This window comes from Siphateles boraxobius, unplaced genomic scaffold (assembly GCF_051911475.1).
Source record: "Siphateles boraxobius isolate OS27281-9 unplaced genomic scaffold, OSU_SipBor_1 6, whole genome shotgun sequence".
Taxonomy (NCBI): domain Eukaryota; kingdom Metazoa; phylum Chordata; class Actinopteri; order Cypriniformes; family Leuciscidae; genus Siphateles; species Siphateles boraxobius.
The window spans coordinates 37,172,205-37,197,619 of NW_027509186.1; the positions used below are offsets into that span (position 1 = coordinate 37,172,205).

Here is a 25,415-nt window from a genome sequence, read left to right on the forward strand (position 1 = left end):
GTGATGTAGGAACAATACAAGCAAGTATTATATACTCTGGCCACATGCACTGCCCAGTCAAAAATTTAGATCATTATTGCAGTAATTATTATGTTTGTAGCATGTTATATGTTTGGCAACAGTTCTTCTAACCCTAACTGATGTAGGAAGACACATCATGGCCATATTGTTTTTTTTTCTAAGGCATGTTTATAAAAGCTACTTAAATGTCTTAATTAAACTGAGGCTTAATTCAGGCTTAATCTAAGCCCTGTCTGTGAAACCAGGCCCATATTTTGTAAATAAAACACATTTTGTTTAAATCTAATCCGGTGTCATCATCTTCCGCCGGGGACAGAGGATAAAAGTGTGTTCTCCCTTTTTTTTACCCCCTTTTACTTTTTTTTGTTGTTGTTTAGTTTAAACTTTTTCCTTTGTTACTTCCCCTAGACGGGTAGAGGGATGTATCATTTACGTTTATCAATCTACACAAAGGATATGACCATGTCATCTTTATCTCTTGCTTTATTGCTCAATGTTTGAGTGAATGATTCAATGACTCTCTCATAAAGACTTGAAGTGTGTTCGACCTGAAGCGGCGCTGCACAGACCGATCGGTGTGTGAGAAATGTATGTTTCAAAGTACAGAGAGAGCGATTAGAGAGCGGCTCACAGTACTTACATGTCATACATCGATCAGTCTGTGCAGCATCGCTTCAGGTCGAACACATCTTTTACTTGTTTCATTACTGGATGAATGTGCTCTTGAATGATCTTCTAAAAATTGAGAAGAGGCCCTATTGCAAAACAATGTAAAGAAAAACAAAACTGTGAATGTCAATTAGCAAATTAACAGTGTAACAAACACGTTTAACTGAGCTGCTGAAAATCATCTTTATCTCGTTCAATAGTCCCTGTTTTCACCTCATTCATTATGGTGATGTCTGAGATCTTCTGTAAATTGGCACATCAAGCACATCATTAGTGTCCGACAAACTACAGGATTTATGTGATACTTTATATGATAATCACCTCAATGTGTTTTTAATGTTTTACCCCTCAGGTTAAAGTACATGATTAAAAATACTATTAAAGGCTACAGAAACCAAACCTGCAATCTCTCTTTCTGACACTGAAATTCATGATTAGTGCAGATCCGATTTTTTATTTGAATGTATATCTGAAGGGAAATTATGGTCTTCATAAAAGTTTCGATGGCATCATCTAATTTTCCTCTAATAAAGTGTTTATAAGCGCAGCGCTGCTTGTGTTCAGGAGGAACCGCTGTATTTCTGCGGCTGGTAAACTTGTTTAAATATTATTTTTATTGTCATTGTACAGTTTATAACATTACCAGACATTGCCGTTGTTTCAAAACAACTTTGCTACCGAAGCAACATGAGGAATATCATTTTTTTTATTGTTACGTAAACCTCCTCTATTCAGTCTGCATATTGCATATTAAGTGGATTTCTGTCGTCTTATGTTAGATTTCTGAAAAATATAACATGTGCCCTGTTTCATCCTTATAATATTCTGGGTTACATAAAAATTAGCAACCTAGAGTAGTTTTATACACACTACTAATATGTAACAATCAAAATGCTCTATATTTGAGCTAAATATTTGAAGCACCATGTGTGTTTTGCTGTTAAAGTATTCCAGTATAAATTCAGCAACTTATCTCTGATTTTTCCAGATCTGGTCCTGTGGGCGTCAGTATCACACAGTGATCACAGTTCACACCTGCAGTGAAGCCCCTCCCACAACAATTCACCAATAAATACTGGGAATATTCCCATCATCCTACAAGAGAAGGACAAACTCCATGAGTAGCAGCTGAAATCTGTGTGACTGTTAAAGATGGAGTTTATTAAAGAGGAGATTGAAGACATGAGTGATCCAGAACCAACCAGAATAAAACATGAAGATATTGAGGAACAAAAAGGTTGGTGTTCATTCTTGATTCTTCCTTAATTCTATGAATAAATAAGTAGTATATGGATGATAAATTATAGAGAAATGCAAATGCACCAGTTACTAGGTACTAGGTTCACAAACTTTTATATAGCAGTTTTAATTATATTAACATGACAGAACTGACCTTTAAACATCAAGGATCTGATACTTTATAATCACACAGACAGAAACCTGAAGTCTTGATTTCTGTTAAATGTTCACTTGGATTTTCACATTTAAATGAACAGATTCTTAATGTTTATTTCAGAGCAAATGGAAGTGAGACACAAACTAAATGAAGCAAAGAAACACTGTAACTTCAAAACTGAAGGAAAAAAAGCCAAAAGCTGCACTCCTGCTCACAGTGTGGAAAGAGTTTCAGTCAAAAAGTAATCCTTAAGAGACACATGAGAATTCACACTGGAGAGAAACCGTATACATGCACTCAGTGTGGAAAGAGTTTTTCTGATGCATCAGGTCTCAGGTATCATCTACTGGTTCACTCTGGAGAAAAAACATTTACTTGTGATCAGAGTGGTAAAGATTTTATTTCATCATTAAATCTAAAACAACACCTCAAAGTTCATTCAGATGAGAAGCCTCATCTGCGTTTCTGTGGAAAGAGTTGTTCAAGGCCGTAAAGTTTTAGACAGAACCAGAAAACACATGATGAAGTGAGACATCATGTGTGTTGTGACTGTGGGAAGAGCTTTACTACATCTGGTCATCTGAAGGAGCACCAAATAATTCATACTGGAGAAAGACCTTACAAGTGTTCATATTGTGACAAGAGTTTCTCTCAGTGTGGATCTCTGAAATCACACAATCATACTGGAGAGAAGCCGTACTACTGTACTGAGTGTGGGAAGAGTTACAAAGATTCAACAAGTTTGACATATCATCTGCACATTCACTCTGGAGAAAAAACGTTTAACTGTGATCAGTGTGGTAAACATTTTATTTCATCATCAAGTCTAAAAGAACACCTGACAGTTCATTCAGATGAGAAGCCTTATGTGTGTTCTCTCTGTGGACAGAGTTTTTCACGACTGAATCATTTTAAACGGCACCAGAAAACACATAATGAAATGAGAGATCATGTGTGTTGTGAATGTAGAAAAAGATTTACTGGAGCTGACAGTCTGAAACAGCACCAAAGAATTCATACTGGAGAAAAACCTTACAAGTGCTCATATTGTGACAAGAGTTTCACTCATTCTGGAAACCTGAAAGTTCATGAGCGAATTCATACTGGAGAAAAGCCGTACTACTGTACTCAGTTTGGGAAGAGTGTTAGACGTTCATCAGGCCTTTACACTCATGTGGAAAAATGTTGCAAGTGAGCAAAATTAGTTCCCTTTCGTTGTCACTCTGAGTTACGTCGGATGACGACGAATGGGGTTTCGCTTAGAAAGCCTATCAACTTCGAGTATTACAAAACGAGCCAATGGCAAAGAAATGCCATGGGTCTGCGGAATTTGCATGGCGTAACTCCGCCCCACCTCGTGGGTATAAAAGGAGGAAGCCGGCAGCAAGCAGATATGTTTTCGCTTCGGAGCCAAGTGTATTCTTCTCTCCACAAGCCATCTCTGAATTGTCAGCTTTACAAACGAGTACCTCGAGTGTTGGTGTGACGGCGATCTACGGCGAGAGCGTGCTTCCTGCTGATCTGTTGCAGTGGTCTGCCAGTCGGTGCGTTTCTCCCCGGGTGCTTCAACACTTGAGTTTTCTCTCACTAAAAGAGCTTACACGTGGCACGTCATTTTAAAGATGTCTCGCCCGTGTACTTCTGGTTGCGGCAGATTGGTATCGGACTCTGATGGGCACGAGCGTTGCATAGTATGTTTGGGCATTGATCATGCTAGAGCAGCGCTCGTGGATGACTCATGTTCTCTCTGTGGGAACATGACCATCGCGTCATTACGGTCGAGACTCCGTGAACTCGCAAGAGTGAGAGTCCCCTCATCCACCCCCGTCCTGCGGCTGGTGGCCAGGGTGATCTGAGGGTTACGGTCTGGAACAAGGCGCCGACTATGTGTCCGCGACCCCAGCCCCCCTCTTCAATGACGGTGCCCGCTAGTGAACTGCTGATTCCCGCGGGTCTACCCTCTGGTGGCCCGCGTGCTTCAGTTGAAGCTACAGAGGAAGATGCTATGTCTGTTGCAGCATCACTAGGCGGGTTTGACTCTTCTGGAAGTGAGGGCTCTTCACAGCTGCCACCTTCCGGTGTGCATACGGCTGTGCTCGAGTCTGATCCGGAGATGACGGCCATGCTTTCCCGGGCAGCCGCGAGCATCGGACTTGAGTGGAGGCCTCCACCCTGTCCTGAGCGCTCGCGGCTGGACGATTGGTTTTTGGGTAAGGCCGCCGACCCTCGTCCTCGGCAAACCCCAATACCTTTCTTCCCGGATGTGCATGATGAGATCTCGAAGTCCTGGAAGACCCCCCTGTCTTCTCGGGACCGCTCGCTGGTCTCATCCGCCTTTCCTCCCCTCGATGAGGCAGCTGCCCGTGGGTACACTGGGCTTCCCCCGGTTGAACGCTCTGTTGCCATGCAACTATGTCCTCAGAGTGCTTCTTCTCGGGGCGAGCCTAAGCACCCATCCAAAGCCTGTAGATTTTCGTCGACCCTGGTGGCGAAGTCTTACAGAGCGGCGGGACAGGCGGCTGCTTCACTGCATGCTATGGCCACTCTGCAGGTCTACCAGGCCCAGATGCTCAGAGACATGCACGAGGGTAGGACAAACCCAGGGCTCTTTGATGAGCTGCGCGCCGCGACCGACCTTGCTCTCCGGGCGACGAAGGTTACCGCGCGCTCCCTGGGTTTGGTGATGTCCACAGCTGTGGTCCAGGAGCGACATCTGTGGCTGAACCTGGCTGACATGCGGGACGCTGAGCGGACCCGTCTGCTTAACGCCCCCTTGTCCCAGGCCGGCCTCTTCGGCGGTGCAGTTGAAGACTTTGCCCAACAGTTTTCAACTGCCCAGAAACAGACCGAGGCCATCAGACACATTCTGCCCCGCCGGCCCGCTGCTGCCTCCACCTAGCCGGCCGGGCAGACGCCTCGACCTGTTTCCCGCCGAGGGCGCCCTCCTGCGGCTCCCGCCCCTCCCGCCCGGACCACGCAGCAGCCTCCACCCAGGGCCGGTCGTGGAGGAAGCCGTAAGAAGGCGCCACAGCCCTCTCCTGCCCCGCCCCCCGCTAAACGCCGGGCCAAGCGGCGCTCCTGAGACGGGCTGCTCAGGGATGATGATTGTTTCACAGGAGGTGGTAGCAGGACCACTCCTTCCCCCGGTGGAGGGCCGGGGGAGAATCTTTTGTTCTCCACTCCCCGCTGCTCACCCACGGGTGGGCAGCACCCTAATGTGGTTAAAGTCAGAAACAATCCCCTCTTCCCTGAGCTCACAGAGTTCTCGGGCGACACAGAGCGCCGCCCACAAGCCGTGCTCTCCTCGCCCCCCTCTGTCCCAGAGGCGGTTGACACGGCGTGCCGTCCACGGACCGCTTCGCCCCTGTCCCCCTCTGTCGCCAGACCCCTGGCAGAGCAGGCCCCCGCGGGCCGACCAGCCTGGTCCTCCCCTGGCCCCCTCTGCCAGGGCGCGGTTGCTAACTGTGCCCCCTCTCCGGGCCGCTATGCTGTCCACATCTGGGCCAGTTATTCCGCTTCGCTGCCCCTCCGGGGGGACGCCTGTGGCTCGCATGATCCCGTTGGTTCAGTTCCTGGGAGCCTGGCTAGAGCTTCCCCGTCTGTCCCACTGGATCGCGCGTACCGTCAGGCTCGGCTATGCGATTCAGTTTGCACGGTCTCCTCCCCGCTTCAGGGGAGTCCGCTCCACTTTGGTCGGTGGCAATGCCCCTATCATGATGGCAGAGATTGCCACCCTGCTGGCGAAGGGTGCAATCGAGACTGTCCCTCCAGCCGAGATGAGGTCCGGCTTCTACAGCCCCTACTTCATTGTCCCCAAGAAAGCCGGTGGGTTACGGCCAATCCTGGACTTGCGCGTGCTGAACCGCTCCCTTCACCGGATGCCGTTCAAGATGCTCACCGCCAAACGCGTTTTCTAATGCATACGGCCCCAGGATTGGTTTGCAGCGATCGACCTGAAGGACGCCTACTTTCATGTCTCCATTCTTCCTCGACACAGACCGTTCCTCCGGTTTGCTTTCGAGGGGCAGGCATACCAGTACGCGGTTCTCCCTTTCGGGCTAGCCCTGTCTCCTCGCATCTTCACGAAGGTCGTCGAGGCGGCCCTTGTTCCCCTTCGAGAGCAAGGGGTTCGCATCCTGAGTTATATCGACGACTGGCTGATCCTAGCTCACTCTTGAGATCAGGTTTGCGAACACAGGGACCTAGTGCTTCGGCACCTAGCCCGTCTGGGCCTTCGGGTCAACTGGGAGAAGAGCAAACTTTGCCCCGTGCAGAGGATCTCTTTTCTCGGTATGGACATCGACTCGGTCGCCATGTCCGCGCAGCTTACGAGCGAGCGCGCGCAGTCACTGCTGACTTGCCTAAGACAATTCGAGGGCAAGAGTGCGGTTCCACTGAAACTTTTTCAGAGGCTCCTGGGGCATATGGCATCTGCAGCCGCGGTCACGCCGCTCGGATTGCTTCATATGAGACCGCTTCAGCTTTGGCTTCGCGACCGAGTCCCGAGGTGGGCATGGCAACACGGCACGTTCCGAGTACCAGTTACTCCGACCTGCCGTCAGTTCTTCACCCCGTGGACGAACCTCGATTTTCTCAGGGCCGGTGTCCCCCTGGCTCGAGCTTCCCGGCATGTTGTTGTCTCAACAGATGCCTCCACCACGGGCTGGGGCGCCATGTGCAATGGACATGCTGCTGCGGGCTCCTGGACAGGACCCCAGCGGCTATGGCATGTCAATTGCCTCGAGTTGTTGGCAGTACGCCTTGCCCTGCACCGCTTCCGAGCGTTGCTCAGGGGTCAACACGTACTAGTCCGCTCAGACAATACCGCCACTGTAGCGTACATCAACCATCAAGGTGGTCTACGCTCCCGCCGTATGTCTCAACTCGCTCGCCACCTCCTCCTATGGAGTCAGAAGCATCTGAGGTCGCTTCGAGCCATCTTCATTCCCGGAGCGCTGAACTGTGCAGCCGACGAGCTCTCACGGCTTCAGCCCCTCCCTGGAGAATGGTGACTCCATCCCCAGTCGGTTCAGCTGATTTGGGACCAGTTCGGGGACGCGCAGATAGATCTGTTTGCCTCTCACGACTCGACCCATTGCGCCCAGTTCTATTCCCTGACCGAGGGCACGCTCGGCACGGATGCTCTGGCGCACAGCTGGCCGCAGGGCCGCAAGTATGCGTTTCCCCCAGTGAGCCTTCTTGCGCACACTTTGCGCAAGGTCAGGGAGGACGAGGAGCAGGTCATTCTGGTTGCCCCTTACAGGCCCAACCGGACCTGGTTCCCCGAACTAGTACTCCTCGCGACAGCACCTCCCTGGCCGATCCCTCTGAGGAAGAACCTTCTTTCTCAGGGACGGGGCACCCTATGGCACCCTCGTCCCGATCTTTGGAACCTCCACGTGTGGCTCCTGGATGGGACGAGGCAGGTTTGAGTACCCTACCACCAGCGGTGGTGGCTACCATCACTTCCGCTAGAGCGTTGTCCACGAGACACGTCTATGCGTTGAAGTGGAACCTCTTCGTCAACTGGTGCTCTTCTCACCGAGAAGACCCCCGGAGATGCTCGATCAGTGTTTTGCTTTCCTTCCTTCAACAGGGGCTGGAGCGAAGGCTGTCTCCCTCCACCCTGAAGGTCTATGTTGCCGCCATTGCCGCACATCATGACCTCATCGAAGGTAAGTCGGTGGGGAAGCACGACCTGATCATCAGGTTCCTGAGAGGAGCGAGGAGACTAAATCCTCCTCGTCCTCCTCTCTTTCCCTCTTGGGACCTCTCAGTGGTTCTAACTGCCCTGAAGAGTGCTCCCTTTGAGCCCCTGCAATCAGTCGAGCTTAAGTTCCTGTCTATGAAGACAGCGCTCCTGGTTGCACTGGCCTCCATCAAGAGGGTTGGGGACCTGCACGCATTCTCCGTTGACGAAGCGTGCCTGGAATTTGGGCCGGCTTACTCTCACGTGATCCTGAGACCCCGGCCTGGATATGTGCCCAAGGTTCCTACCACTCCCTTTCGGGACCAGGTGGTGAACCTGTAAGCGCTGCCCTCGGAGGAGGTGGGGCGGAGTTACGCCATGCAAATTCCGCAGACCCATGGCATTTCTTTGCCATTGGCTCGTTTTGTAATACTCGAAGTTGATAGGCTTTCTAAGCGAAACCCCATTCGTCGTCATCCGACGTAACGTCTCTGTTCCCTACTCAGGGAACGAGGGTTACATACGTAACCGTAGACGTTTTCATGTTAAATGCGTTCAGGTAAATTCTCTGAGATAAAATATGAAGTTTACTCAAAGCAGAGTATTGCATTTCTACATTTACATTTATGCATTTGGCCGACGCTTTTATCCAAAGCGTCTTGCATTGCATTTCAAGGTACACATTTAAATTCTTATCAGATCTTGCTTTCCCTGGGAATCGAACCCATGATCTTAGCGTTGCAAGTGCCAATGCTCTACTGTTTGAGCTACAGGAAATTGTCTCATAGTATTATTCTGACGAATCAGTGATCTGCAGTGTTTACACGTCACATTTTAGTATCGGTACCGCTTGCTTGGAACCGAGGTGGTACTAAAAAAGTACCAGTTACTAGGTACTGTACACTGTGGAAACCCCCCCCCCCCCCAAAATTGGGACCGTTCCATGAAGTGGAATTGTCCATTTACTATAGTGTATATTGTTTTCTGATAGTAATTATGAGAAATAAAACAGAAACATCTGGTCTTGAGCAATCTGTTGAACACAGAGAATGAGTAATATAGTTTTAATCACATTAATGAGTTTAATTCTAATCTTAATATTGTGATAAATATGTTTGGCATACAGTATTATTTTTAAAGGGGTCATGACATTGTTTTGTTTTTGTTTTATTATGTTCCCTTAGGTGCAATTATAGTATTACTATAGTTTTTTGGACAAAAACCTTTTAAAATTGAGTGATTTATGACCTTTTCCCTTTCCCATCCTCTGATTCAAACAGTCTGTTTTGGAGGTGTTTCCCCTTTAAGAGTTCAGTGTTGACGCCCCCTGTTATGATTGGCTAACGTCAGTGCTTACACATAAATTATTAATGCCCCCTAGACAAAACATGTGCGGATTCTGCGGAACTGCTACATTAGTAGCGGGTACTGCCGATTGCTGCGTGCAAGATGATGGCTCGAGTTGCAATGATACAATCCTATACAGTATGTTTCATCCGGAATCTGATGAGGAATCAGAAGAAAATTAACCATCACCACAACAACTAAAAATAGATCAACCCGTGTCCACATGGAAAGTGTGAAACTATTTTGAACTAATATGTCATTTGTAACCCGAGACACTTGAAAATGGGTTATTGTTGCGTAATCATCCTATAATTTGCTAACAGTTGAACATTATTCGTCTGAGTGGGTCGGTCAGTTTGACATCCTACATCTTTTAATACGGAGCCTGCCCTGAACATGACGTACTCTGAAAACAATATGCAAGTAAACTAAGTAAAAACACTGTGATTATTCATAATGAATGAAACTGCAATTAACGTTTTAAAAAGTAGTTTTAAGATGAAATACATTACTTACAGTGTGCGGCGTCGTTGTTTGGCCCAGAATAGTCAGAACGGTCTGATCTTTAAGCATAAGTTTTCTGGCAAAGCCAGCATCATACTACGATTTGTTCGCAAAACAGTCATCCTTGACATGTAGGACAGAGAAGACAGCTTAAATGAACACTGCCGTGACTGTGACGTCCGCAAAAAATAAACTGCAACCATTTTTCCCTGACGTCTGGATCTTTCGGCAGCGTATTCAAACGTGTTGTTCGTCCACAGTCAGGAACAGCACATCTGCATGGCATCACGATATCTTTGTAAACAGACACACTCGCTGCACGTCGACTGAAGAGAACACCTGTGGGCGCGAGCGCGACAACAATGCGATGATGCGAAATGAGGCGTAGTCGTCTTGCTCTTGAGGCGGTCAAATGCAAACGACTGGTACGTCACTTCGTACCGTGACGTCACTTCGTACCATGGATCCCCAACGAGCTGTATTTAGAGCTTGATTAAATAAATTGTTTGTTTATAACAATTGTTTGTTATTTTTATGGTAAAAACACAAAATACTTTAGCATCAATTCTGAAAAAAACACCTGAAAGTTTATGGAGATGAGTGGTCTAATGTGTTTTGGGGGAAAATCTTTTTTCTAATATATTTTTCTAATACAGACTATGAGCGAAATCATGGGTGTTTTGAACACAGCCGGGACGCCACATTTACCCATTTACATTGATTTGATTTGTTCATTTATATACCAGTCAGAAATTATTAGCCACATTTCCACTGTCAAGCCACAAGGGCTCTTAACAGACCATATCAAATTAGGTTATATCATTGTTCACAAAATAAAATCTTCAATTGCATTTGCTTCCTTTTATTTGTGGTGGTCACAACAGGACTGCACAAAACAACTCTCTTCAGTCTTTTAGTTGAAAAGAGAACATTTAGAAAAATATTGATAATGTTTTTGTAGAGAAGTAGATTAGAGTAGATATATTAGTAAAATATCAAAATGCCCCAAAAAATTCAAGATATAGGAAAAAAAGAGTTAAATTGAAAATGTTAAATTGAAATGTGAAAATGTGAAACAGTTTCAAAAACAAGTTAGTTATGTGTAACTTTATTTATTTTTAACCACAGTAAAAGTCTGTTAGAGAAAATAGTTTTCCTTTGATATTGATAAAACAAAATCAGGTGACTAGACTGTCGTTTGATGATAGTGTAGGGCTATTTGTTTCGTAAAAGTGTGGAGATGGGATTTACTTAAGAATATGCGGCCCCTTTAAGAAATATGACACCGTGCGCACTGATGATGCGCAGAAGAGAGAAATGCGAGAGACGAGACTAGTCGAGTGCCGAAAAACGATAGACTGTGGCCAAAACTTTCAACAGTTGAAGCTGAAGCTAAAGTGTTTCTCGAGTGTGAGATCATGCGCAGTAAACACGCTCCGCGTCGTGTTGAGCGTTAGCGCGCTAAACCCAAGAGGCTCTCATGCTGAATGGGAAAAAAAGTTATTGGTCCTTTCTAGGCGGTACCTCATGATGAATATACAAGACCCCAGGCATCACTAGAAGCCGGTATGTATGATATTGGTTTTTAATTTACATAATCTATAATATTTCATACATTAGCAGCTGGTAGACCGAAAAGACGATACACGACGAATCATTAATTAATAATTAAGTTATTATTTTTTGTTGACATTTTTAAAAGGAGTTTTATATAAAAAAAGTTGATTTACTGATCGACAATGCGCACAGACAGAACAGGGGTTCTTTAGAAATAAACAAAACAATCAAATGTAAAATAATATAAAATAAAATGTTCTGTTTCAAGTTCACATAGCTTATGTTTTATAGTTGAGCTGTCAAGTTGTGTTGAAAAAAATCAGTTCAAGAACTCTGCCATCAGTGTTGGGGGGAGGGGGTTTTAAAACAAGTATTTCACTATAAATTCAGTAATTTCTTTTTGAATTTGGCAGATCTGATGTCCCTCCCACAACAATTCACCAATAAATACTGGGAATATTCACATCATCCTACAAGAGAAGGACAAATAGCTGAAATCTGTGTGACTGTTAAAGATGGAGTTTATTAAAGAGGAGATTGAAGACATGAGTGGTCCAGAACCATCCAAAATAAAACATGAAGATAGCAAGGAACAAATAGGTTGGTGTCCATTCTTCATTGTTGACTGCTTTAGTAGCTGTGAAATAAACAGCAGTATATGGATGATAGACTACATGATACTACATGAAGTGCTCCACACGGCTCTGGGGGGTTAATAAAGGCCTTCTGAAAGCGAAGTGATGCGTTCATGTAAGAAAATTATCCATATTTAAAACGTTTTCGTCTAAAATAACTAGCTTCCGGCAGACAGCCTGTGCAAGTCGACTTGCGCTAAAAGAGTAACACTTGACGATGTATGACGTAGGATGTAGGGGTAGCGTAAGCTGTGATGCCTCTCAAACAAACAAACCAGGCTGGGCAACAAACTCAAGCTCCTCCAACATTTCTCTTTAAAAATGGTTGTTGTAGACTTCAAATTCGTCACTGTTGCTTTGTTTTGCTCTATCCTCTGCTCTTCCGCGTTCGTCATTACGTTGTTGCCTCAGGTCAAGTGTTACTCTTTCACCGTAAATCGATGCGTACAGCCGTCTGTCGGAAGCTAGTTTTTTTAGTCGATAAAGTTTTAAATATGGGTTTTGTTTCTTACACAAACGCATCGCTTCACCTCAGAAGGCCTTTATTAACGACCCAGAGCTGTGTGGAGCACTTTCATCATGGATGGGTGTGCTTTGATGGACAGAAACGGCCATTCATTACCATTATAAAGCTTGGAAGAGCCAGGACATTTTTTTTTATATAACTTCGATTGTATTCGTCTGAAAGAAGAGAGTCATATACACCTAGGGTGGCTTGAGGGTGAGGAAATCATGGGGTAATTTTAATTTTTGGGTGAACTATCCTTTTGAAGATCTGTGATATTGTATACTAACAGTTATCTGGGGTTTATTTCCAGAAAGCAATGTTATCTTACCGTCAAAGATACCCTGAAGATTTTGATTAACCCAAATCTTGCTTACTCGAAGTAATAATAATAATAATATCCTTTATTTTATCTGGGTATGCTGGTTATAAAATGCGACAAATTGACGAGTCACCATAAAACGGACACTAAGAGAAAAAAAAAAAAGTGCACTATACTACTTTCTTTTGTTTACTGGCTATTTACATACTTAGTGCATATCGCCACCTATTTAGTGGTTGCGCAATTAATTTTCAATATTTTTGTTTAATAATCTTTAATCAATTTGAATAAGAACTATATTGTTTATTTGATGCTAAGTAGTAAGTATATGATAACAAGAAATATATGTTAAACTAAATAACAGTCTGTGCTTGCAATGATAACATGGCTGTAAAAGTTTTGTCATTTTGCCTTCACATTGCTTGAAAGGTAAAGTAGATGTCATATACTGTATGTTTATTTATTATCGAAATACATTGTAGAATAGTAAACATCCTGTTGCAAAAATAAAAACATCTGAATGCAGACCAATGTTGTGTGGAATGGGAATTGTATATGAGGTTTATTTTTATATCATATAAAAATTAAGAGATCACTGCAAAATGTGCAGTTTCCCTGGATTTATATGTATCTGTTTGATTGAACATTTTTGATTCATTTTACAATTTATTGGCAACATTTCTTCCAAATTTCAAATAAAAATATTGTAATTAAGAGCATTTATTTGCAGAAAATGACAACTACTCAAAATAAAGAAAAACATGCCATGTTTTCAGACCTCGAAAATGCAAAGAAAACTAGTTTATATTCATTTTTAAAAATCACAATAGTAATGTTTTAATTTGAGAAGAGTTCAGACTTTAAGGGTTAGGGTTAGGGTTAGTTCCTGGTGAAAAAATAAAAGCAGCTTTATTTAATGGCTGATGACCCTCCATCTTCCTCTTGATCACATTCCTGAGGTTTTCAGTGGGGTTCAGGTCTGAGATTGTGAGGGCTATGACAGGGTCTTGATCTGGTGGCTCTCAATCCACACTTTCATTGGCCTGGCTGTGTGGATTGGAGAATTGTCCTGTGAGGAAAAAAAACAGTCCTTAAGGCCCATTCACACCAAGAAAGATAACTATAATGATAACTAAATTTGTGTCCACACATCAACGAATGATAACGGTGTGTTTATTCTAATCTCATTTGTTGCTGTTTCAAAGTGTACAACATGTGAACATGTTTTTGCTGTTCTTGTTGCACTTATACAGCTTTAACTGTTTTGAGTAAATCTTGTGTAATCGATCTAATCTAAAAATACATTTAGCTGACATAGTCAATATAGTGGAATAAAAACAACTTCAAAGGAAGCAAGACAATGTTGTCGAAACTAGCGCTGGATACCTGAGTTAATTTTCCATTAATACTTCTCACCATTAATTCCGAGGGTATGACCGATTATTTTCCATGTATCCATTTTCTTTAAAGTATCCTTAAAGTTTGAATTGTCAAACATTGGTAGATTTTTCTGGACTTTTTAAATTGATTATTTAATCATTTATTTCTCACAATGCCATCTGCCATTTTAAATGCGCGAGCTCTCAAAATTTAATGGATTCTGATTGGCTGTCAGTGTTTTATCATTCAACAACCGGAAAAAATTGTTCTGAAATTGATCCCAACGATATTGTTCCTCTATATTGTTATCGTTATAGCTGTGTCAATTCAAGTCACCTTCACCTTCAATATAGATTTGTTTCAAAGTAGCCTTACAGTGATAATAGGAAATTAAAGTAACAGAGATTGTTTCTGCTTTACAGCAGCTCTAGAATGAAGTTATTGTCCAGCTAAAGTTTGTATTGATTGTTTCACTTCCGTTGCAAATATCATTAGTTATTAACCTAGGGGTCACTAACACGACACCGCTCTAACAGAAAACCCTTAACGCGCTCTGGCCACTCATCCGCACAACAACAGTGCCTGGTGGCTCGAGATCGCAAACCTTGAAATAGGTTCCAAGGTGCAAGCCTTGACATTTTTTATAAAAAAGTTCTGCTGACGGCGTGCACATGCGCTGTACGCGTTTAGTCTATAGGTATTCGTGTTTGAATATATATGTGCACAGGCGTGTAGTCTTTCTTTACAAATTGACCTCAACAAATTACTTGTCTGGCCTTTAAAAATGTATAATACAGAATTATTTATCGCTTCCGCATAGCCATGTGAACTCAAATTATTTCGACAACGTTTTATCTGCACAGAGGTATAGGGAAGGAGGCCTTCACAGGGGAGAGACTAGTGACACTTCAGGACTGCGTTGTCGTCGTGTCCAGGCGCAGGTCCTTCATCAGATCCGGTTACGGCCTGGATTGCGGTAAAACTCGGGGTAAACCGAGAGACTAATATTAGCGTAGACGCCATCCTTCTAATGATGTAACATCAGGATTTATGGGAAGTGTTCCCGGTTTTGGCTGACCTAATCTATGCAGCCTAAAATTGAATTATAGAGGTCTATAATGTGTTATGTGTATGCTAAGCCAAAGAGATGTGTTTTTAGTCTAGATTTGAACTGACAGACTGTGTCTACTTCCCGGACAATGTTAGGAAGATTGTTCCAAAGTTGTGATGCTAAATAGGAAAAGGATCTACCGCCAGCAGTCGATTTAGATATTCTAGGTATTATCAACTGGCCAGAATTTTGAGATCGCAATAGACGTGAAGGACTATAATGCGTTAAGAGCTCGCTCAAGTACTGCAGAGCTAAACCATTTAGTGGTTTGTAAGTAATCAGAAATATTTTAAAATGTATACAATGTTTAAAGGGTAACTAAACACTAAAACAACTTTTTTTAGGTAATGATCTGTATGAATGGAGCTTCATAAATGCTGTTCATTGATTCGAGTACATTTTTTGATATTTGGGTTTAAAGTGTTTTAATTCTACAATATATGGTGCAAAAACGTCTGAGTGCTGCCCTCTTCAGGTTGAACGGAGGCTACTGCAGTTGAATTTTCCTATTGGAAGTTGTGGTACCCTCTGCTGACGTCAGAGGGTACCAGCTAACCATGCCCTTGCCTACAGAGAGATGCGTCTCAGGTGAACCCCCCCCCCCCCCCGCCCACTTTTCCAGCATTTTTCAAATATTGCCAGTGGGTGGAGTCAGGCTCTGACCAGGGTTTTAGTTACCCTTTAATAGGGAGCCAATGCAGTGTTGACAGAACCGGGCTAATATGGTCATACTTGACATGGTATGACTGTGGTGTGGACTCTGCTATTCTTTTATATATATTTAGAATGATTTTTAGAACTTTATCTTTATCGTTCTTGGTGTGAACTGGCCTTTAGAGTTGGGAAACATTGTCAAAGCAGATTGAAGCAATTTTTCTTTCAGGATAATCTTGTACATGGCTAAAGTTATGCATCCTGCCAGAATCTAGCCTTACTGAAGAACCACCAGATCATCACCAATTATCCACCAAATTACACAGTGGGTACGAGAGTGTGGGTTGTAGGTCTTTCCAGGTCTCTGTCTAACCATAAGAGGACCAGCTGCTGGGCAACCAGCCATTAAATAAAGCCAAGCTGCTTTAATTTTTTAATGTTTATTTTATCCAAGGTAATTTTTAATACATGTATAAATATATATATATATATACACCCCAGGATAACTCTTTCTACACTGAGTGCATGTATACGGTTTCTCTCCAGTGTGAATTCTCATGTGTCTGTTAAAGGGTTAGTTCACCCCTAAATGAAAATGATGTCATTAATGACTCACCTTCATGTCGCTCCAAGCCCGTAAGACCTCCGTTCATCTTCAGAACACAGTTTAAGATATTTTAGATTTAGTCCGAGAGCTTTCTGTTCCTCCATTGAAAATGTATGAACGGTATACTGTTCTTGTCCAGACAGGAAATAAAGACATCATCAAAGTAGTCCATGTGACATCAGTGGGTTAGTTAGAATGTTTTGAAGCATCGGAAATACATTTTGGTCCAAAAATAACAAAAACTACGACTTTATTCCATTCAATTCAATTCAATTCAAATTTATTTGTATAGCGCTTTTCACAATACACATTGTCTCAAAGCAGCTTTACAGAAATTGCATTTCGGAAATGTACATAGAAAAATACAGTTAGTTAATCAAGTATTAATTTATGGCATAACATATCGCCGACTTTGAGTCGTCTCTTCACAGGCGTCGAGTCGTCTCTTCACAGGCGTTGGGGCATCTGAAGTCTCCGTGAGAGGCTGGATACAAACTGGAGCTGACGAACGCTATTTACCTCGGGACTAGCGTCCCGAGATAACAGCAGAAAGGCAGAAGGGAAATAATTAGCATAGCTGATGTTCATAATGTTAATGCATTCGAACTGATTCAGCAGTAGTATCAAAGGTTAAGGATTAAGTGAATGCTTGGTTAAAGAGATGCGTCTTTAATCTAGTTTTAAACTGGGACAACGAGTCTGAGTCTCGTACAATATCAGGAAGGCTATTCCAGAGTTTAGGAGCTAAATGCGAGAACGCCATCCCTCCTTTAGTGGACTTAGATATCCTAGCAATGACCAGAAGCCTCGAATTTAGTGATCTTAAAGAGCGCGATGGATTGTATGGCGATAGAAGGTCTGTTAAATACACAGGAGCTAAACCATTTAGGGCTTTATAGGTCAGTAGGAATACTTTGTAATTGATACGTAACTTAATAGGTAACCAGTGTAGAGATGATAAAATAGGTGTTATATGATCATATTTTCTTGATCTAGTAAGAACTCTAGCAGCTACATTTTGCACTAACTGTAGCTTGTTGATTGAGGATGCAGGACAACCAGCTAATAAAGCATTACAGTAATCTAGTCTCGAGGTCATGAATGCATGAACTAACTTTTCTGCATCAGAAACAGATAGCATGTTGCGTAGCTTAGCAATGTTTCTAAGGTGGAAAAAGGCTGTTCTTGTAATATATGAAATATGATTTTCGAAAATCAAGTTGCGGTCTAGTATAACACCCAGGTCTTTTACTGTAGTGGATAAAGTAACAGGACATCCTTCTAAATTAAAGTTGTATTGTAAGGGATTTTGTGGGTAGTTTTTTGGACCAATATTCAGGATTGTACTGTCTTCCGGTTCTGTTGTGGATCCGCGTTCAGTGACGCTGCTGACGTGTGTGTGGTGCGCCCGAGCTTCGTTTACAGTCTGAGGGAGACGCACGCTGGAAACAAAACAATCTTCACAAACATGTCTAAGGATATCCACACAGAGGAAGACATGCATTTTTTTGCCCAGCCATATTTATTTGAACCCGAATACACGGACGCACCAGATACACGTCAGCAGCGTCTTACGTCATCAGCGTCACTGCGGACTCGTGAACGCGGATCCCCAACAGAACCGGAAGACAATACAATGCTGAATAAAGTCGTAGTTTTTGTTATTTTTGGACCAAAATTTATTTCCGATGCTTCAAAACATTCTAACTAACCCACTGATGTCACATGGACTACTTTGATGATGTCTTTATTTCCTGTCTGGACAAGAACAGTATACCGTTCATACATTTTCAATGGAGGGACAGAAAGCTCTCGGACTAAATCTAAAATATCTTAAACTCTGTTCTGAAGATGAACGGAGGTCTTACTGGCTTGGAGCGACATGAGGGTGAGTCATTAATGACATCATTTTCATTTTTGGGTGAACTAACCCTTTAAGGTTTTGTTCATTTTGGAAACTCTTTCCACACTGTGAGCAGGTGTATGTATGTATATATATAATTTATACATATAATAAAAATTACCTTGGCTAAAATAAACATTACATTGTTTTAATAGTACTTTATATATTGATATAACTATAATATTGTGTGCAATCTGTTTTTGGAAACGAAAGTTGAAAGGTTATCCGCTTACTTGCCCTTAAACATACCCGGGTATGTCACATAACTGGCTTTCTGGAATACACCCTTGATCTCTTGTTGTCTTTGCGTTAGTAATGTTAACTTGAATTTTCACATTTACTCTCCTTGAAATGAATATGTTTATTTTAGACCAGGTTGAAGTGATGGAGCAAAAACACAAACTTAATGAAGTGGAGGAGAAACATGACTTCAAAACTCAAGGAACAAAGGCCAATAAGCTGCACCCCTGCTCACAGTGTGGAAAGGGTTTCCAAAATGAACGAAACCTTAACAGACACATGAGAATTCACACTGGAGAGAAACCGTATACATGCACTCAGTGTGGAAAGAGTTATGCTGGGGAATCAGGTCTCAAATATCATCTACGCCTTCACTCTGGTGAAAAACCATTTAACTGTTATCAGTGTGGAAAAGATTTTATTTCATCATCAAATCTAAAAACACACCTGAAACTGCATTCAGATGAGAGGCCTTATGTGTGTTCTCTCTGTGGAAAGAGTTATTCAAGGCTGGATCATTTTAAACTGCACCAGAAAGCACACAGTGAAGTAAAAGATCATGTGTGTTGTGACTGTGGGAAGAGCTTTACAACAGCTGACAATCTGAAACAGCACCAAAGAATTCATACTGGAGAAAAACCTTACAAATGCTCATATTGTGACAAGAGATTCACTCTATCTGGAAACCTGAGATCACACGAGCGACTTCATACTGGAGAGAAGCCGTACCACTGTACTCAGTGTGAGAAGAGTTTTAGACATTTATCAAGCCTTCACGCTCATATGAAAAAATATATATGTAAAAAAATACATTAAAGTAAATTCTTTGAGATAAAATACAGAGTTACTTTGTCCTAAATGCACATCGATGGGGAATGTCCATCCAGGAGGGCCGCTGTTAGCTCAGACCCTGAAAAAAACCCTCACCTGTCTGTAGCCTTAGGGGCTGTTTACACGACACCGTTTTCAACTAAAAACGTAAAACTTTTTATGCGTTTTGGCCGTTTATTTACATGACAACGGCATTTTGGGTACCTAAAAACGCAAACTTTTAAAAACGGGTTTCAAAGTGCACGTTTTTAAAAACTGTCTCCGTGTTAACGACAAAAACACAAATCTCTGAAGACGATGAAGTCACGCACATGCGTATTACGTATTCAATCTATAGTTTTTCATTGCCATCTAATGGCCTGGCAGCAGAATACAGGGCTTTTAGTTGTTTTTGCGGATCCATGTGAATGGGGATCGTTTTGACAATGGTGTCATCTGTACGCAGAAAACTCAAAAGGAAAAACTTCTCCATTTTAAGCAAATCGTTGTCGTGTAAACCTTAGTGATCCTGAAGACATTGATCAGCTTGTTCAGGTGTGTTGGATTAAGATTGGAACTAAACTCTGCAGGACAGCAACCCTTCAGGACTGATGTTCCCCATCCCTGATCTAGATTAAAGGTAGGGTAGGCAATTGTTTTTTTATAAACACTTTTCTGTTATACTGATTGAATCTCTGTTCACATCCTGATAGCAATCAATAATAGAAGTGCTCTAAATATTAAAACATGTACATATATCTTCTGTGGAAGTCCCAGGAGCAAAAATGTTCGTCCAGTCACTGCATTCAGTCCGATGCTGCGCCTCACGCCATGTCATAGCCATAATTACAAGATGGCAACCCACAACTTCCTACCACAAACGCTTTGGAGACACTCTGAAGGGAGGGTGGGATCTCATGCTTTCAAAGCTAATTTGCTATTGCTAGTCTCTCAGAAATTGCCTACCCTATCTTTCATTTTATGAATTTAGTGAAAAGCTTGGAGAACAGAAACAACATTTTGTCTGTCACAGTTCTGGCTGTCCACTGGCCTTCCTGGAGTTTTTTGTCTTGTCTTAAGTCGTCTTCCCGTTATTATTTTTTTTTTTTTGGCAGTTCGCACCAATTGCGCGCATTACAACACCTACTGTGAACTCAAACCACATCCTCCCTGTCTTGACAAGTCATGTCTTGTCTTCTATTTTCTGTTTCTGGGTTGGTGTTTCCATAGCAACACTAATTGTTCAGCTCACAGGCTGATTGTCTTCACCTGTTACTCATTACCTGCTCCCTATATGTACTCCTCTGTTTGTCTTGGCTTTTGTCAGATTGTTTATGTGGTCCTGGTTTGTTATGGCTCTCTCTGCCAGGTTGATGTTCTGTTGTCAAGCTTTTTCTAGGTTTTTGCTTCTCAGTAAGAGTTTTTTTTGTCTTTTGGACTTACCTGTTTTTGGATTTTTCAGTGGACTCTGACACCTTTCTGCAAATCCCATAATTTAATTCACCAGTCCAGGTCATTTCCAGCACTTGTTTTTCCTCAGCTGCATATCAACTGACTTGATTATTTCTGTTGAACAGATTTGTCTCTGTATGGACATTTAATAAACACTTAGTTTTTTTTACTTTTTTAGGCAATTTTTTGAACAGAGTGAATGAGTTATGTAGTTTTAATCATATTAATGAGTTAAAACATCCTATCTTAATTCTGTGATAAATATGTTTGGGATGTATTGTGAAATCAACCAAAATGATCATACAAATAGGGTTTGCTGGATGGCGTAATGCATAATTATTAATAAAGAGAAATATGAATTTATTATGTGTCTATTTATTTATTTGCATTATAATTTTATTTCATGAACAGAAACACTGCACAACAGTAACGCTGTGGTGCAGGTCTTCTCCCATCTCTAAAAGTAATGCTTTATTCAACTTCCTACGTCTACTAATGTCAATAGCGCAACTGGGTTGTAGCTTTCCAGATTGAGGTCACAATGGGTTGAAATTTGTATGATGTGTCGATTGCGAGTAGGATGCGTTTCATACAAGATTTGGCAACTGGACAACCTTGGAATATTGATGTGCTTATTCTCATAACAAAGGTTTGGGCCATGTAAATTGCGGGAGTTTCCCAGGAAAATGGCAAAACGGGAGGGAGGGTCGGGTAGATGGACGAGAAATATGGGAGTGTTGATAGGTATCGTAGACTACAGGAAGTCACAGAGAGATGATCACGTCCCTCTTCACATCAAAGGGGTGGAATAAGTATAAAGATTGAAGCTACAAGTTCCTTGTCGTCCACATCTCCGAGGACCTTTCCTGGAGCCTACACTCAGACACCATAGTGTGAACAGCCCGTCAGTGTCTCTACTTCAATTCTTGCAGAGGCTGAGAAGGTTTGGCATTTCCTCTGACATCATGTCAAACTTCTTCCGCTGCACCATCGAGAGCATTCTGGCTGGCTGCATCAAAGTATGGTATGGCAACTGCTCTTCTTCCAAGCACAAAGCTCTTCAGAGAGTGGTGAGAACAGCAGAGCTCATCACTGGAATTTGGTGTGAATTTTGTGAAATGCTTAGAACTAGAAAGAATTGTTTGTAGTTCAATCAGGGAACTAAAAGAGTGGTATTTGAAGCTTTAGGAAAAAACAAATTATTGCAGTCTAAATAATTATCTTTTTCTTTCCTACTGGTTACTTTGCAAAATCTGTCCGGATGGGTCGTGTCCTGCGTAGATCTTTCTTGAATTAGATATAATCATATAATTTACTAATTTTATCTACCATACTTTGCTTTGATAGTACATGCAATTATGAGGAATAAAACATCTAGTCTTGATCGATCTAATGAACAAAATCATTTATCTGTGATGAGTTAGTATGGTAAAAACTTTACTTCAACATAAATTCTGAAAAACACCTGAAGGTTTATGCAGATGAGAAGTCTATTATGTGTTTGTGGAAAGAGTTTTTCACAGCTGGACTTTGTCATTGACATTATGAATGTGTTAAATATAGCAAGGAGACATTTTAATTGTTTATTAATAAACTAGTGTTTTCTGTGTCACGCCGGTTTCACACTGCACGCCTTAAGCCTGGTTCACACGGCAGGATAATTAGGCCGATTTTAGCCCCGATTTACCCCTTCCGACAATCTTAAGTATGCTCCGATTATCGTAAAATAATCTGAATAGATATTCCTGCCGTGTGTGGTGTGTTAAGAGTGCTCTCATCTGCTCGGAAGGACGTCGGGACTGCTCCGATCTCAAATCGGGGATATCCAAAATGTTGGCTTTTTTTGGCCCGATTTTTCCTCGTGTGTGGTGTCCCTCGGGGACAAACGAGCACGCAGCCTGTGGACTGTGGTGTGTAGCCAATCAGAAAGCGAGGTGACAAGGCGCAGAGGAAGCACCGGGAAACAAAATCAAAACAGCCGTCCATGCTCGCGTTGTCTCCACTTCTTTGACCATCGCATTTTCTTTTGATAACGTTTTTTTTTTTTCGGTTAAAAACCAACTACAAACTATCGCCACTACATCCTCTTCGTCCGCCATGATTGTTTACGTTCTGAAGTCACGTTTGATCTCGAGGGATTTTCCGTCTGACCTGGGAATGCTCTGGAGTCAAATCGGTTCGTGTGTGATGTGTTGGTTTTGCCGTGTGGCTGCGCACCACATACTGTACGACCAAAACTGTTAGACCCGTGATTTTTTTATCGCCGTGTGTGGGGTCTCTCAGGTTTGGAAAATCGTCCGACAATTTTAAAATTGTCCCGTGTGAACCAGGCTTTAGCAGAGCAATGAGGCGCATTACGGCTGCGACACCGGAGCTGATCGCGGCCACTCTAGTCAATGCTTGTGTTTACACCAGCCGCGACGCGGCGCGTTTCAGAAGCGTCCCAGAAGCGGATCTCCGCGCTGCTTCGCTAAAGATAGGCACCTAGTCTATTTTCGACGGACGCCGCGTCCAAACACTGTAAGTTTCAAAATAAACACCCTGTGCAGACTCCCAATTGTATTGCACACCAATACTGTATATCCTTGATAGAAGCCATAGACTGTAAGGTAGAAACCCAAAAATCAAGAAAAACCACGTCGGACAGGCAAATCACGTGGTCTCGCGCATGAGTGTGAGTGTGTGAGTTGGCACCGTGTGGAGGACGGAATAAAATCTTGTCGGAGCTGTAATGCGCCGCAGACATGTGCAGTTTAAATAAGGGGTTAGTCTCGGCTGCAAAGATGTTGACGATGCTGACTCGCCACCTTCGCAGTATTGTGAAGGTGCCTATAGAGAGAAATGCACACTTCATACGGATTACATAAGAGAGTTGTCTGTTTCTTTTCGTTTTGAATTGTTTTGTTTAAAAGTAGACATTACAAGCTTTCTATAGATATATTTCTAAGTTTCTGTTCATTTATGAGACAAGCTCCAGTTCGCCGGCGCTTCCATGTCCTGATTATATTGTCTGCTATTCTTAGTTATTAAATCCAGGCAATTGGTTGATGAAACATTGATTAAAATTAAGATACAATTTATACAAAATGAAATTCACTCTAAAGAAAGGCTTTATAGGCTACAAAACAAAACTTAATGAAGTGGTCAAAATGATGTCTCCTGATATTGTGCATCTTATGATTAGGCTACTCGTGCTGTTCACTTTTCATATAATCAACATAGATGAAATGGAAAAAATAACACATTATTTAAACATAAATATGAAGCTAACTTTTCTTTAATGGCTACAACACGTAGGCCAACAGTACAGAGAAATTGAATGTGTGTCTGACTAGTCGACACCTGGGGTGATGACATCTTCGTTTCACAAAATATACGGATTGGCTGTACACACAAAAGCGCTAGGGTGTCGTTTTCAGATCTATCCACTTTGGGACCTGGTTTCACAAAATAGCAGTTTCAGTCTCCCAAAACCCCGGATCCATCTGGACGAAACGCGATATGATAATTTTTCTTTTTTTTTACGCATACAGCTAAACGCGTCTCCATGTGTACAGGGCCTGAGTTTATTTCTTCTATTAATATGTATTATTTTTTTTATAACATTTGAACTTTATAGTTAACTATAGTAAATTCTTTGGTTATAGTAGTTTTGCTGTGGTAACAAAAATGTCACTGGTAGGCCAATCTAAAGTTGATCAACACTGATCTTGCATACCCCTCAGCAAATGTGCAGTTGTTCCCCTGTCCAGAGTTTACGTGTTTAAGTAACGTGACTAATGTAAAGAACTGCATTGTGTATCCTAGTTTAGTTTTAATTAGAGTGTAATATGTTCGCAGAGAGTTTTCCCACAGAATCTGTTTTAGTCTATTGACAGCAATAAAATTCGCTTAATGTGCCACTTTACAGAAGATCTCAGACATTACCATAATGAATGAGTTGAAAACACGAAAGTTTGGAGACAAAAAGGCTTTTCAGCAGCTCAGTTAAACATGATGGTTCTGTTGTTCCAACCCCGTAAGACCTTCTTTCATCTTCGGAACACGAATTAAGATATTTTGATTAAATCTGAGAGCTGGATCACTCCTCCATAGGCTTCTAAAGGGATTGACTCTTGTTCTCCGAAAAGTTATTAAAGACATTGTTAAAATAGTCCAAGTGACTACAGTGGCTCAATCCTAAGTTTATCAAACGACGAGAATACTTTCTGTGCGCAAAAAAAACAAAAATAACGACTTTATTTGACCTATTCATTTCCTTCTCTGTGGGCCTCGAGTCAGTTCACTAGTGTAACAGCGTAGAGCTTCTGTGTTGTACATCACACGCATCACAAACATGACCAGCGTCGGCCAATAGTGAGCCTACGTGTGACGTAGCTCTACGCAATCACACTATGTTAACTGACTAGAGGTCCACAGAGAAGGAAATGAATAGTTGAAATAAAGCTGTTATTTTTGTTTTGTTTTTGTGCACAGAAAGTATTCTCGTCGCTTGATAAACTTAAGATTGAGCCACTGTAGTCACTTGGACTATTTTAACGATGTCTTTAATAACTTTTCGGGGAACAAGTTTCAATCCCTGAAGAAGCCTATGGAGGAGTGAAGCAGCTCTC

The 25,415-nt window shown here is 42.3% G+C and overlaps 2 protein-coding genes across 2 annotated transcripts in view; both read left to right on the forward strand.

The window, feature by feature from the left end:
* The window catches only part of LOC143715490 (uncharacterized), a 43,823-nt gene that overhangs the window by 12,057 nt on the left and 6,351 nt on the right, over nucleotides 1-25,415 (forward strand). Inside the window, exons 2-3 of the mRNA XM_077207323.1 lie at nucleotides 11,597-11,783; nucleotides 18,671-19,273. Coding sequence (XP_077063438.1) covers nucleotides 11,699-11,783; nucleotides 18,671-19,273 — 688 coding nt within the window. The 5' untranslated portion in view covers nucleotides 11,597-11,698. The remainder of the gene's footprint in view (nucleotides 1-11,596; nucleotides 11,784-18,670; nucleotides 19,274-25,415) is intronic.
* LOC143716528 (uncharacterized) lies at nucleotides 2,580-3,297 on the forward strand (the record flags this gene model as incomplete). The annotated part of the gene is made up of 1 exon (XM_077209080.1): nucleotides 2,580-3,297. A coding segment is annotated over one exon (702 nt), but the record flags the coding sequence as incomplete, so codon positions are not given.